Source organism: Cheilinus undulatus, linkage group 10 (genome assembly GCF_018320785.1).
Source record: "Cheilinus undulatus linkage group 10, ASM1832078v1, whole genome shotgun sequence".
NCBI classification, from domain to species: domain Eukaryota; kingdom Metazoa; phylum Chordata; class Actinopteri; order Labriformes; family Labridae; genus Cheilinus; species Cheilinus undulatus.
In genome coordinates, this window is record NC_054874.1 from 12,174,718 (window position 1) to 12,190,750 (window position 16,033).

Below are 16,033 nucleotides of genomic sequence, written 5' to 3' on the forward strand. Positions count from 1 at the left end.
GTCTCCTTTTCTGGATTTTTCATTTTATGCTCTTTATGTTTACTATTGGTGAAAAGTCTACTACAGAAGGCCAGTTCTACACCTGGACACTTTTATTATGAAGTCATGCTGTTGTGGTGGATGCAGCATGTGGTTTAGCATTGTCTTTCTGAAATTTGCAAGGCCTTTCCTGACAAAGATGTTGTCTGGATGGGAGGACATGTTGCTCTAAAACCTCTGCATACTTGCCAGCATTGAAGCAGCTCACTCCATAGGCACTACTATAACCCCATAGCAAGCTGAATGGTCCCTCTCCTCTATCGCCCACAGGACACAGCGTTGTGGTGTAATGGCGCTGTGACCACAGAACAGTTTTCCATTTTGCCCCAGTCCATTTTAAATGAGCTTTGGTCCAGAGAAGATGCCCACGTTTTTGGATCGTGTTCATACGTCTTCTCCTTTGCATGCTTTAGCTTGCATGTGTGGATGGCATGGCGAATTGTATTGACAATAATTTTTGCAAAAGCCCATGCAGCGATTTCCAGGACAGAATCATGGGTAGGTTGATTTGCACCAGGTCATGAAGATGACTGTATTGAGTGGTTATTTTAGTAATTGTTGCCTTTCTATCAGCTCCAATCAGTCTGCTCATTCTCCTCTGACTTCTGACATCAACAGAGCATTCGGCCCAGAGAAGTGCTGCTCACTGGATGTTTTACCTTTTTAGACCATTTCCTAGAGATGGTTGTGAATGAAAAATGAGATCAGCAAATCAGCAGTTTGTGAAATACTACCAGTCTGTCTGGTACCAACCACCATGACACAATCAAAGTCTTACATTCCCATATTTCCCATTTTGGTTCTTGGTTTGACCAAGATTACCTTGCAGATTACCTTGACCATACATGCCTTTTTTACACTGGTTGCAAGCCATGTGACTGACTGATTAGATGAGATCAGTAGCATCTAAGAAAAAAAAAACTGAAGGGAAGATTTCATGTTAAGTAGATGCTTGTGTTTCTGTTCATATGCTCCTCTTCTCTCACTCATCTACATGAATGCTCTCATTCTGTCTGTCTCTCCTGTGTGTATTTATAATGATGAGGATTTAGACTACATGTCTCTCTGTTTGCATAAGGAGAAGGGAGGTAAGATCCAATCACAAGTGGTCACTGGAGATGCATTTCAAGTCAAGTGTAAGTAACTGTACTTAGAGCTGTCAAATTGTAATCACATCACCCACAATACATGTTAAAATATTTCTTAAAACAGTCGCTATTTCCTTCATTTTTAAACAGATATAAATACTTTATTGATACATTAGTAAAGTATGTATAAAGCACCAGGGTTGCTGTTAGGGTTAAGATCTTTGCACGCTGCCATTTGTTGAAAAGATTATTTTTTGGGCCTTTATTCGGATAGGACAGCTGACGAGAGAATGGAATATGGGGAGCAAGAGACATGCACCAAACAGCGCACCAAAAGAAACCGGGAATCAGTCCCAGGACCAGCGTGTCGAGGATTATAGCCTCTGCATATGGCACCTGCTCTACCCACTGAGCCAAACTGGCACAAAGAATTATTTTAAAACTCTGTTTTTTTGATCAATATTTCAAAAAAGGTCACAAGCACTACTAATTCTTCTCTTTATTAAGCTCTTAATTATAAAACCAAATAAACTGTTAAACTTTCCAAAAGAATAACTAGTGAGATATTTTATTGAGTCATAGACAGTGGGTCTGAATCGCTGTAATAATAAAGCAGAAAAGTTTGTAGTGACCTTGGCCCTCTGTGGGTTTTTCTACTTGCAGTGGGCAGAAAAAAAAAAAAAAAAAATTTAGTGCTATCTTGGCCAGCTCTCCATCAAAAAGATATCTCAATCTTAAGGGACTTATTAAGTTAATCCAAAATGAATAGAAAGTTGAGTTTATGGTGATATAAATAGAAATCTACAGAGGCATGATGCGTTAGCATTGCATGAAATGTCCCTGCTGTTACTCATCTCTTATTCATTTGTTGCATAATTTGGATGACAGAGGGACTTCTCAACATTGCCTGTAAACAGAATGATGTCAAATTCCCTAAATTTAACACAGTGATGTCAACATGGCATTCCCTGGTGTGGGTGACATCAGCATTACTGTCATGATTCCAGCTCCATTACCAGCAACAGCAGCCTACAAACCAAACTCAGATTAAGTCCCTCCATCACTCTGCTTCCAGCATGTTATGCGTCAGAATGACATGTGTAGGGTGGATTAAAGGCTAGCCAAGGCTGCAGCCAAGGGGGCCCCATGTGCGCTAGGGCCCCTTGATTGGCCAGACAATTAATAATTTTGAGTTGCTTCAGTGCAAGGAAGTGGTATAGACCCATATCAGTCCAAAAGAAATTTTTTTTTCAAAATAAGCACCCGATTGGTTTGATATAAAAGGCCACTCTAAGGGGCAGAATCGCTAAAGAATAATGTGGCTTGTTGCACACTTTTTAGCATTAGATACATAGAGCACATGCAAAGGGGAAATCCACACTAACTGCATACAAAAACCCACACATTTATACATGTATGTCAATGAGGAGGAGGATTCAAAATTCAAAATTGCTCCCCTCAGATGCAAATCAGCCTCATTTCTAAAAGCAACTGATCCACAAAGGTTGACGCTCACTGCAACAGGCAGTTAAAATTGTGCAATTTAACACCAAATGAAACCAGGTATGGCACTATTTCTCTTTCCCCCTCTCATCCCCCTCTTTCCACCTCAGTCAGTCATTAAAGTGAGCCTAAGTATTTGGGGAGCAGTGGTGAGTTTGAAATGTTATTTCATATTTCACAGTATGAGATCAAACATCTCAGCAGCATGCATTAGTATCAGACACTTTAAAAAAATCAGCTTATAGAAAAAGTTTTCTGACAGGCTCACCTCTTTATGATGTAAGGTAGATGATTTTTTATCTATATGTGATATAACTTATTGTCTGTTTACTAGAGCTATTTGTCTGTAAATTGTTTATGCCTCTGTACAATGGAACAACTCTGCCTTTACGCAGCGCGTGCACAGCGTGTTTGGCACATTGAGATGTTTTGATTTTCGGCACAAAAATAGTCCAAGAATTGTATTCATGCCGTCAGACAGAGCAGGAGCTGCATAGGCAGATGCTTCTTTGTATTTTATTTTTTGATTATTCTTTTGAAAGAGAGAGAGCGAGGGCATATGGATTATGCAAGGAATGTCATTACGCATGCCGCTTGTGTAACTAACAGTCTATTACATGTAATTTATTTTACCTGTAATAGAGTGAAGAACACAGTAGTCTAGTAACAGACCTGAGTTGTCTCATATAAACCACTGTGATGTGCATAGTGGTCAGTAATATCTGTGCTGTATTACATAAATGTCTCCTTACTGCTCTGTTTATCATAATGAAAAATCATGTTTGTGTAAATGTGTGGTAAAAGTGGTAGGTTGTTGCAGTGTGAGCTGCTGTTAATTCTCAGTAAAAAAAATCCTAACCATTCAAATCAATGAATTGATAAAATATTGATTTACGCAGCAGAAACTGTACCACCATTCAGAATGACTTCTCTCAGCTCTAACTGGCCAATGACTGAATTCCAAACATATTACTATGTCTGACATGTGTTTTAGTGATTCAGTAACAACAGTTATAGCTGTTTTTACTTTTTCCAGTCTCTTTTCTTCCATCTCACTTCACCATTGTGGTGTTTTGTGCCGAGCCAGCAAAACTTCTGGGTGTTTTAGCCCCTGCATATAATCAGAGCAAATCCTGTGGTGGATTCCTTGTAGAATAGGAGCTATTGGCAGGTGCAAATCATGCACTAAAGTCTGCGCTATTAGTGCAACACTTTCACGGTGGCAAAATGTCAAAGACGAAATAATAAGAGCGCTGAGAGATGTTACCAGCTTGCACATGCACTTTAAATGGCTTTTTCACTGAAGCATTACTGTTTATACTAAACTATAGCAAATATGAAGCAGTGGTTCCATACCATCCCCCCACCCCCTTCTTGTACTGAAGAGAAGCTAAGCCCCCTCATGATCCACTTGAAAACCACTGTTAACGTACTGTTGCCAAAAATCAACATCCACTTAATTGCTAATAGATAAAACCCTGAGAAACACATTTATCTTACCAAAGGACTGTTGTATAAACTGTTTATTAAGTGTCTTACCATGATTTTATTTGATATGTGCACATCTAATTTTGACAACCTCGTGCCCTGGCACAGTCCCTAGGGAGTCCCGGACATGAGATTGGGAACCTCTGTTCTTGAGCAGTGGTTCCCAAAGTGGGGGTCAGGACCCCTAGGGGAGTTGCGGTATGCTTCCCAAAGCAACAAAAGAGAAATGTAATATGATTGAAGGGGAAAATTTTGCCCATTATTGTATAAGTGTTGATAAAATGACTTTAATTTAAATTAAAAACATAGTTATTGAGTAAGATGTGTGCTTAGATATAAGTAAAATGTACTTTTGTACACAATGCTTTGTGCAGCATCTTATACTTTAACCATGTCCAGGGAAGGTGGACGTTCCTGGTCTCTAACACTGTTATACTGGGGGGCACAGGCTGAAAAGTTTAGGAACCCCTGTTCTAGAGTGTGCCAGTCATGTGCACACTGCATCTTGCATCCACTTGGTGTTAATTTTTTTCATGGCATGCACAGCATCAAACCTACGGAGGAGACACCTGACAGCCATGATGCGTCTGCACACACAGTTAGAAGCAAGCATATCTCTGTCCTTGATCCACCAGTGGAAATGTGAAAATGTTCTTTCTAGTGCGTACGTAGCCATGCTCAATCACAGCAAATCTAAAGATGATTTTTCAGATTGTTGAGATTTGTTGAGCTAGGATACTTATCTTTCCCATACAAATTCCTTGTTTTGTTAGTGTGTAGTTCAACACCAAGGCTACATCATCTCCAGCTCATGCTTTCTCTCTCTTTCAGTCTGACACCATCACTCTTCTCACAGGAATGTTGTTGAAGCAGCACAGCTCTGACCTTTCTTCCTCTCTATTGATTACCCAAAGCTTATTCTGCTGCTGTGCTAACTGTAAGTAGCCCTGGGTATTAGCGTCAAGTAAACAACTGCAAAAACAGAGAAAAATAGAAAAGGGAACATAATTCCTCTGACCTGGTCTCCAGCGGGACGTTACTGTTGAGCACCCAGCTGTCTTGTAGCTGGACCGACTCCGGGGTGGTTGGCCCGTCTCCGGTGCCTGGGGCGGGAGCGTGGATGGGGTTGCGCCCCCCTCTCAGGGTGTTTCTGTTCAGGCTATTTGCAGACTGGTGGGATAAGGTGTGGTGATTGTGCGGAGGGGGCAGTGGAGGCCGTAGTGTGGTCTGACTGTGGTGGTTGGCAGCCCCTGGGGAAGAAGAGAATAATTTAGGTGCTGTGTTATACGCATATGTGACACGTCATCAAGGTCAATCATTATGTGCCAAATCAAGGCGGAGGCCCCGGCACATCTGGTGCACTGGCCCACCTCTAGTCATGCATGCACCAAAATGTAAGAAACCCAAATACAGGATGGAATTTGATCTTTGAAATTTGTCTTTTATTTCTTAGTAGAGTAAAACAATTTCACCTAGTAAATAACTCTTTTCCTCTTATTATGTGCTACCTTTGTGTCGACAACTGTTTTGTCAGAGCAGGGGATGCAGTCTCCAGATGGTCGATCTTATTTTACAAAGAACTTCAAGCAAAACAGACACATGAATTTGCTAAACATGCTTTCACATTCCTCTGCCTGTTGTCAACTTTATTTTTATCTTATTCTTCTTGTTACTCTTCCCTTTTCACCCTTTTCTTCTTGTTTTCTCCCAAGAAAGTCGGAGAGAGACGAAGAGAAAAGAGTGTGTCTGTGTGAGGGAGTGAGTGTGTGTTCAAGCAGTATTAGAGCACTCAGCACAGCGTGTGCCCTCATCTCTTGCTCTCAGACTTGGGGGAACATGTCAGCTAGAATCCAATACCAGCCCTTCCAACACTGAGCTAATGGACTGTTGAGTGAGAGAGCTGAAAAACAAAACCGGGATGACTCAGACGAGAACACCCATTCACACATCACCTTTCTCTCTCTCTCTCCATGAATCAGTGGGGGATATGAGCCTGTCTAGAGCATTTGTGTGAGTGTGTGTTTGGTCTGCATGTGGGATCAGACTGAAAAAAAAATCAATAGACCAAATACTACACATAATGGGAGATTTTGACACAGTTGCATCACTTTTTTGCATTAGCATACTTTTTTGTTCACACACAAATCCCTTCAGGTCACAACAAAACTGCCCAAATCCTTATCCTAATGCTATCTGAAAATAAAATGCTGAAATTATTGAAAGCACATTAAATCATGATGCAACATTTGGCTTTTGAATTCTGGCGAGTTCGCTCTCCTCTTTTATCAGTGCTACTCACTGCTCTCTCATGATTACTGTGCACATCTGAGTGCAATACAATGGCTGTGTTAGCACTGATCAAAGGATGCAGCACGAGCACATATGCACATACATAGGGGTGAAGACATAAAAGGGAACTTCATTGTCAAGCTTGGGAATCACTTGTCCTCCTTCATTTATTCCTTTTAAATTAGAGAGGAAAAGAAGAGGTGACTAGTTGACGTGTCAGACTCCACCTGTCCACCTATTTGCTTTGATATCTTTTCATTCATATATTCCTGAGAGTTATAAATCCCCAAAACATGAAAGGTGGCAATACAGATTCACAAAGCAACAACACATGAGACGCATGCATATAGGCTTAAAGTGTATCTCTCTTGTATGCTAATTTCCCATCCTTCACCCCTTGTGATCCATATACATGGGTGCTAGAAGCACATAGGATGCAATGAGCTCCTTTGCATTTCCAGCTGCAGTGGCAACCAGCTTGTAAGGCGACCTGATTCATTCATGCCGCCACTGGGACGCAGGTGTCACCCACATGGCCCCAAAGAACAGATGCTTGTGAAAGGGGAGAAGAGGGGTGAGAGACGAGCGAAAGATGGAGGGGTCTGACCTCTGTGACACAGGAGAGACACAAAACAGCTGTTTGATGATGCAAAGATGCTCCTGGGAGAGACAGACACAAATGCATGCATGCACACACTCATCCATGCAAACATACATGCAGGTTGTAAATTGATATTTAAGTATGCAGGGAGTATTGTTTTTCCTCCTGCCATATGGCCTTAATACTCTTTTATCTCTCCGTTATTTGCATTTTGTTTGTATCCATGAGATGTAAAGCACTTGATCAAAATGGTTTGTTAAAAGCACTTCATAAATAAATGTGACCCCTCTTATCTGTGATGCACAGTGAAAATGTCATACAGCCTCTTCTATAGCCTATCAGAACTCACATCTTAGCATAGCAACATTGCAGATAATACTAAGGCGTACACTGGGAAAAGCTAGGAAGCATGCATATGAATGTGAAAACATTCAGATGCGAAAATAAGGCTCGCATACTGCCCTGCTGTCTCAAATGCTTAAATTTGTGTATTTAAAAAAGTGCATGCCTGCCCCCTGTTCACTTTTAAGCTATAAATATTGAATAGTTGTTTCATTCAAATTCAAATGAATAATATATAGCATGCCTTGTATGGCAGAAGTAGGCATGTTTTTATAGCCTTCATTTCCTGAAATTGCGATACCCTGACAGTCTGTGAGAGTTTGTGTGCTGTGAGCACAGGCATCATGTAGTACATCTTATAAATAAATTTCTCTCAAATCTAAAAAAATCTTAAACCTTTATTTTATGTGATGTACAAATCTTTTAAAAAGTATTCTCCTCTTTTGGATTTTTTTAACTCTTTTTTTTATTTTCATAATTAATTCAATTAAGGCAATATATATTTTCTTTACAAAATAAAGTTGAAAAAATGTTTAATGTGTCAAAGCAATGTCAATTAACAAAAAATAAGGTCAAATAAGTGCATATATATTCACTCTCTTCAAGTCAGGATTTAGTAGATGTACCTGTGGCTGCAATCACAACAATGAGTCTGTGTGGATAGGTTTGCACATCTGGACACTGCAATTTTGCTCTATTGTTCTTTGCAAAGCTGCTCAAGCTCTGTCAGGTTGCACTGGATTTGGTGTGTGAAGAGTCCTTTTCAAGTCCAGCCACATATTTTCTATTAGATTAAGGTTTGGGCTTTGATTCGGCCACTCCAGAACATTCACCATGTTGTCGCTAAACCATTTTTGTGTAGCTTTTGTGTATGCTTCAGGTCATTGTTTTCCTGGAAATTTAATCTTCTCCCAAGCAGTAGCTCTTATTCTGCCCTCTACCTTTACAAGCCCTCCAGGGCAGGCTGCTAAGAAGCATTTCCACAGCATGATGCTGCCACCACCATGCCAAACATAAAGTCTTGTCTGATGGGCAAAAGCACCATTTTGGTCTCATCAGTCCAAAAGGACTTCATTCTGCTTGACCATGGAGTCTCCAACATGCCTTCTGGTGCTTGAGATTTAATCAGAGCTTTTTCAACAGTGGCTTTCGCTTTTCCACTCTCCCTTAAAGCTTTTGACCTGCGAAGAACCCGAGCATCAGCTGCTGAAGCTTGTAACTCCTTCAGATTCACCATAGGTGTCTTGGTGGCCTCTCCCATTAGTCTCTTTCTTGCGCAGTCATGCAGTTTGTAAGGACAGATTTACACATATTCCTCCCATTTCTTGATGACAGATGTAGCTGAACTCTGGGGGATGCTCAGCGCCCTGGAAATTCTCTTGTAAACACCCCTTGACTTTTACTTTTCAATTACCTTTTCTCTGATTTGCATGGAGTGTTATTTTTACTTTATGGTGTAATGGTAGCCAGGAATACTGACAAACCAGTGACTGGACCTTCCAGACACAAGTGTCTTCATAATACAATCACTTGAGACACATTCACTGTAAACAGATGATCCTCATTTCACTAACTGTGGGACTATTAGCACATATCAGTCACTTATTTTACCTTACGTATTTTTATTTAATTGGCATTAATTTGTAGTAAACAATTTTTTGTTGGCCAAACTATTCAAATCATATTGACTTTGACTGATTTACAAAATCAATAAAAAAGGGGGAAAAACATCCAAGGGGCCTTTTTTGACAGTTCCAGACCAATCAGAGGTGGATACAATGTTGACTGCATCAGGCAGGCAAAGACACTGATCTGTAAGTGGTGGATAAACAAATAACAGCTGTTGTTTTAGCTATAGCTTGTCAGGCTGTTATGTTTATAATTAAGATTTTAAATTTTCCTTCTAAAAAAACATTTGAAATGCTGGTATCTATCATCTAGCAGAAAAATCTAATACATGTCAGCAGATAATGTCAGAAAAATGTAAAGCAGAGCAAATTACTGCTGGTAATTCAATGCCTTCTCTCTCTTTATAGCCCCCTGGGCCCTGCAGAACAGTCATGTACTGTCAGGTTAACTCAGCCGAGTGGCTGCATGACAGAGAGTATTTGTATTTTTATTCTTTCTTGAATCAATATTTTGTGAATAAATTGCATAAATGACTCATTACTAATGTTTACTGCTGTTATTGTACAAACTTGCAGCAGCATACACACAAACGCACACACACACACACAAAAAAACCCAGAATCCTTTTATTCTTCCAAAAGTCACACGGCTTCTGGTAGAGTTTAGAAACAAGCCTCTCTCAACATGCTGCAAAAAATTTATGATCAGAGACAAATTGCTTTCTTTTCCTGCTACGGCAGAGCAATGTCAAAGAAAATCATTTTCATGTAGACTTCAAAACCCATAAAAGAATCCTTAGAGCTTGCCAGAAATAAAAAACACAAATACAGAAATCTGAGGTCTGCATGAACAGAAAGGCAGGGGTGCCGCTCCTTTACAAATTATTCTGACCACAGAAACACAAATCTGACTAACTGAATAGGGGTAGTCTCAGTAACAAGGAGACCGTGGGTAAATGATTCCAATAAATTAAGAGAAGGGGGACTTAGCAGATGAATTGTCCACCTGCTAAAACACAGCCCACAGGTAAGCTAATAAGAACAGCCGTTTTACCAGAAACACTGTCTGATAAAAGACTAAACATGCAGCAACCAAATAGAGCAATTAGGGAGCAGCCAAGCAGATCACATTTTATACCACTTTATCTTTTCCTCCTTTTCTTCCCTCTTTTCTCTCACAAGTGTGAGTAAACAGCGATCATGAAAAGATTTTCTGTTTTCACAGTCACAGAGACCTTCTGACTGCTGTCGAAGCCTGACCCACTTTACTCTGTCCACGGTCCCCCGTGACTGGAGAGAGGGGACGTTAGAGCTGTGAGCTGCTGGGTTTTGGCTCCGGCTAAATCCTGGAAGTTCATTATGCTCGCCAATTCTAAAGAGCCTCATTCAGCGGAGGAGCTGCCCGCTTACCTGCCTCATTGCAAACACGACACAAAGGCTCATCAGTGAGAGGCAGGGGTCTGCTATGCTGTTTTAATATGTGTGAATGGGAGTCTATATGGATGACTGGCAGCAGGAAACACACCAAGGCAGTTTGTTTCGCCGCCCTGGATGGGCAAACTGTTTATTGACATCTTCTGTGGTTAACAGAGAGAAGTCATAGGGGAAGATGTGCATCTATGTGTGTGTGTGTGTGCAAGAAAGAAATGCCCATTCAGCAGTTAAAAGGGATCATTGCAGGGCTCAGCTCCCTCTCCTCCCTCTGTCCTTCTCCCTCCCCCTGACTCTTCATCTCTTTATTTCACACCCCATAATCCACTGCTCCTCATCCTGTTTTTTTTTAAACTCCACCCTCCGTTGTTTTTCATGCACCTCCTCCGTGTGCTAATTGCTATGCTCCCTGTGTTTAAGGCGGTATATTCCCATGTGCTGCTGCTTCTTATGTCCTCTGTCTCAGAATGTCACATGCCCCTCATTTGTCATTCTTCTCAGTGCTCGCAGGCAGAGCACAATGGAAGGAGAACTCGAGGTGAAACGCACACACAGACTCATATGTGCTGACAAATGGGGCTTCATTTGCACAAATGCTTTATTACAAGTACAGGCACAGGAAAACGATAAACACACCAGCAGGGGGCTCTTAGTAAAAACAAAAGATGATGTAAGGGGTTGCAGAGAATCACAGGGTCCTGCACCCATTAGGGAGTGGCCCTTTAAGACATTTTAGAACCTCGTAGAGACATGCCGCCTAGCCCCAGTTACTTATTTTTTAAATTAAAGACTGTGTTTAATGGAAACATCACTCCATAAGGTGTAATTACGAAACAGTAAACCATCATTTTGTTTCATGGAAGAATTTCACATAATGAGCTGTTGAAAAAGGCCTTTCTAGCTCATGCTGCAAGCTGCTTGAAAGTATTCTGGGAACGTTTGAAGCCAGACGTTAGTGCCCTTTTTTATGTTCTACTTTATATTTGCTTCAATACTGTCATGGATGTGTGATGGTTTCAAACAGTAGGTCTTCAGTTGTCTTTTTAGTGAACCCATCATCCTTTGCGCTCCACTCGCTGGCTTGATCTAAGCGTGAAAATGGTGGATGCTACAAGTGGCGAGGGAGAACGACATTCTGGAGGCTCCAGCCACTTTAAATCTGACGTGCGGAAAAAGGAGAAAATGTGACGGACAAAGTCGATATGCAGACCCTGCCAAACTGTGATGACACACTTGATAGGGAATACGAGTAACGTAAGGAGCCACTTGGCAAGTCATCACCCTGAAAAGATTCGAGAAACAGGCCAAAAGAGTCTTAAGGAAGCGTTCACGATCTCCCCACAACAGCATGAGGGCTCAACAGATCACAGGATGTATTGGTGACATTATCGCCAAAGACCTAAGCTATTTTCAGTGGTGGACAGTGAAGGTTTAAGAAGGTTAGTTAACACAATGAAGCCAAAGTTTACATTTATAAGCCTAATGCACACCTAGAGCACTTTTTTGCACAAACTGTAATATTCAAAATGCAACTGTAGTTCAGTAAATGCCTTCATTAAAAGTCTTTATGTGTTGTTTTTTTTTTTTTTTTTTTTTTTGGATAATGCAATAAATAACAAAAATAAATACCATATTGTACCATAAATTTTGATACCGCTACATCCATAATTTGAATATATTTCATTCATTTTATATTTTAGCTAATGACTCTCTAAAGTTGATAATGCTACTGTTTGAGCTTGGCTACTTTTTTATCTAATTGTTGTATCCCAGTCCCTCCATAATGCTTCTTTGCAATCACGTAATCCAGAATGTCCAATGGCAGTCAGGTGTGAACAGCCATAAGGAATGAATAGAAATGGAGAAAAGTTAGTACTTAACAGCTCTAAATGGACCTCTATGTTGCAATTATCATCAGAAAATTTCAACATACAATGTATAAAATTCCTAAACTTTACAAAACAGTGGCAAAGTCAACTGAGTCAAGACCACAAATGAGCCTGTTCTGGAACATCTCTTTAAAATTCTGTTTGAGTGCCAGTTTCCTTTCGTCTTTTCTTGTTATTAAAGAATAGTTTACAGAAAAATCCTACTGTCCTTGTTGTTGTTCATGTTTTTCCTTATCAAAATCAGAATTACATTACAGTAATCATTCCTTTCAATACAATTCATACTGTATTTGCAATGTGAGTTAAATTAATCACAAATATTAATTTTTTTCAAAAACGCTCAGCTTTAGTTTAATCTATGTAATCAGTGTTTGTTATGATATAGAATGATTTTTGCTCTTTTTGTTTAAAAGAAACACAAGGTGAGGAACTTTAAAAAACATTGCGTGTTAAATCACAATAAAATAAAATTAAAAAAAAATCGCAATAGCAATCCTTCAGCCCTACTTTGTGTGTATAACATAGGTGTAGTCTTTTTGAACATTCCAGTGTGAAAATTCTATATATATCCTCTTGAAAGATGTACATTTACACATGTAGACACACACAAAGGACAAAAGAAGACACACACACACACACACAACGCCTCTGCCTTGGCTAGTCATCTCTGTCTAATTAGGAGGCAATAATCCGCTAGAGAAGAGTCATCAAATTCAGCCAAAAACAAACATTCTCCATGAGCAGAAATGATGGTGTGCGTTTAATCCACATGCTCACCCAAACACATAGAAAACACCCCACTGTTATGCAAATGTCAGCCTTACATAAGCACCATTAGGAGGAACAGCATTAGAGCAGATGAGGAGGATGCTTCTTTGTTGTGCCATTGTTTCCGTAGATTTGTTTCCACAAAGCCATTAAACATTTATGGCTTCGGCAGTGACTTGAGGTGGCTTCCCAGGCAGCAGATAGCTAGCCACTTCAAATGAGGCTCAGGCTAAAAATAGCATTAGCATTCCCCATGCATAATGAATGGCCAGAGACAGCGCTAACGCTAGCTCTTTCCAGGAGCGATCCGCCACGCTCCGTTTGGCCGTCTCAGCTCCTCCCAGCGTTTCTGGGGGAGCGTTCCCAGACAGGTGCTCCGAGCCAGACAGTATTCCCACATAAACATTCTCAGACCCAATTCCCAGCCAATCCTCGGCAACAGCGTTCCGTTCCCATTCACCTGTCACGCTTCACTAGGAACACAAGTCATGTCTGTCCACCTGTTAGCTTTGGTAATGGTGGACTACTTTACAGAAACACACACAGGCATGCAAACAAATAACACACGCACACACAAATACAAGCAGCATGCAGCTTCCTGAGGATTATCTCGCTGTGGTCAGTTTCTGCCTGGCTTGGTAAGGCTCATTTCCTGCCCAGCGTCCACTCTCTACAGGACCACACACACACAGGCAGGCATACACTCACAGCACACGCATAAACAGAGCGGGGTTAAAGGTGTTTTATTTCCTAACAGCCCTTCCTGTGTCTTCCTACATGCCAGGGTGTGTTTATGCAGTGCCAGACTGCCACTCTAAACTCATTTAGGTCGATTTTAATGGACGCCCAAAGCCAAGGACTCTCTCTACACCCATTAGTTCAGCGGTCCTGGCCGGGAAACGTGGCAATTTGCAATTTCATCTCAATGTTGTTCTCCCTCCATCCAAATGTCTCCTTTTCACCCTCTAAGCTCTCATCGGCCTACCACATGTCGTTCACATCCCCCCTTATTTTGTTTTTGTCTCTTTGACTCCCAATGTATTTAGACAGGGCTGTCGAACTCAACCAACACAGAGGCCGGTTTCTGAATTTAGGTCTAACCTGAGAGCCTAACAGGGTCAACATTCAACCATAAACTGTCACCTCATTTTCACCAGTAATAAATTCAAAACCAAGACTTAGCACGGATGATGAATGATTTAAAAACAGTCAAAATGACAAGTTGAAAAGCTCAAAAACTGAGATAGGATGTCAAACTTATAAGATTAAAAGGTCAAAACACAAAATCAAAAGTCAAAATAATGTTTTACAAAAGCCAAATATATTAGAAAGTCAAAATCATGAGCTTTAAAGGTAAAAATATCAGAGAAAAATTGAAAAAATGAGATTTAAATGCAAAGAAATGAGAGAAAGGTCTAAATCTAGAGTTTTCTAGGCCAAAATATGAGTATAAAGTCAAAATTGAGAATTTAAAGGGTCAAAATATGAAAGAAATGTCCAAATCATGAATAAAAAAGATCAAAAAAAAAGAGAGAGAAGTCAAAATCATGAGCTTTAAAGTCAAAATATGAGAGAAAAGTTGAAAAAATTAGATTTAAAGGTCAAATATGAGAGGAAAGTCAAACTCATGAATAAAAAGGTCAAATCATGTGAGAGAAGTCAAAATCATGAATTTTAAAGGTCAAATATGAGAGGAAAGTCAAAATCATGAACAGTAAAGGTCAAAATATGAGAGAAATGTTGAAATCAAGAGCTCTCAAGGTCAAACTATAAGATATCAGTATAAATCCTGAATTTTACAGGTCAAAATGTGAGAGAAAAGTAAAATACACAATTTTCCAAGGTCATCATACAAAATCAAAATCAAAATCAAAATCATGACCTTAAAAGGTCAATATATGAGTTAAACTTTTGAGTCTAAAAGGTAAAAATATTGGGTTAAAAGCCAAAGTTAGGAGTTGAAAAGGTCAAAACATGACACAAAATTGATATAATGAGTTAAAAACATCAAAATATAAAATAAAAAGTCAAAATCAAGAGCTTTTAAGGCCAAAACATGAGATCAAAAATCTTGAGTTTAAAAGGTAAATATATGAGTTAGAACTTTTATTTTAAGGGTCTTAAGGTAAAGATATCAGATTAAAAGTAAAAGTAAGGAGCTGAAAAGATCAAAACGTGAGTTAAAGATAGAAAAATGAATTTTAAAGGTCAAAATATGATTTAAAATGAAAAATTGCAACCCAAAAAGGTCAAAATACAAAATAAAAAGTCAAAATTATGAATTATAAAGGTTAAAATACGACATCAAAATCCCAATCATGAGTTTAAAGGTCAATATATGAGTTAAAATTTTAAATTTGAGTCTTAAAGGTAAAAACGTTAGATTTAAAGTAAAAGTAAGGAGCTGAAAATGTCAAAACGTCAGATAAAATTTGAAATAATGATTTAAAAAGTTCAAAATATTACTTTGAATTAAAAATGGCAAATCTAAAATGTCACATATAAAATAAAAAGTCAAAATTGTAAGTCAAGTCATAATTGTGGGATGCAAAAATTAAAGATACAAAATGAAAACATACCTGACTTTATCTAATTATTTTTAGTCTCTACTTTTTTTTAATTTTTATAACTCAACCAGGATATTTTAAATCATCAAGATTAAGTTTACATTTAATAGTGGAGGAAATCTGCAGAGCTCGTACTGGTGGACATATCAATCAAAATATGATATGATCTTGCTGGCCGGGTATAACTGTACCACGGGCCAGACTTGGGTTTGACATCCCTGTATTTGGGTCTCAGTCTTCCCTTCACCATCTATTCCTACTGGTGTGCAGTGGATTTAATATTTTCTTGCTGCCTTTTGATTTTTTTCATACAAGATGTCTCATTAAACAACTTCAAAAGTCAAAGTTTGGCTTTCTCTATCTCTGCTCCCATTTGCCTCTTTGTGCCTCTTTTTCCTTC

General features: G+C 39.4%; 1 protein-coding gene across 2 annotated transcripts in view; it reads right to left on the reverse strand.

Moving 5' to 3' along the window:
* Nucleotides 1-16,033, reverse strand: part of tenm2 (teneurin transmembrane protein 2) — a 274,412-nt gene that overhangs the window by 94,847 nt on the left and 163,532 nt on the right. For both annotated transcript variants that reach the window (XM_041797918.1, XM_041797919.1), the window contains one exon: nt 5,137-5,368. In XM_041797918.1, the coding sequence (XP_041653852.1) occupies nt 5,137-5,368 (232 nt within the window). The remainder of the gene's footprint in view (nt 1-5,136; nt 5,369-16,033) is intronic.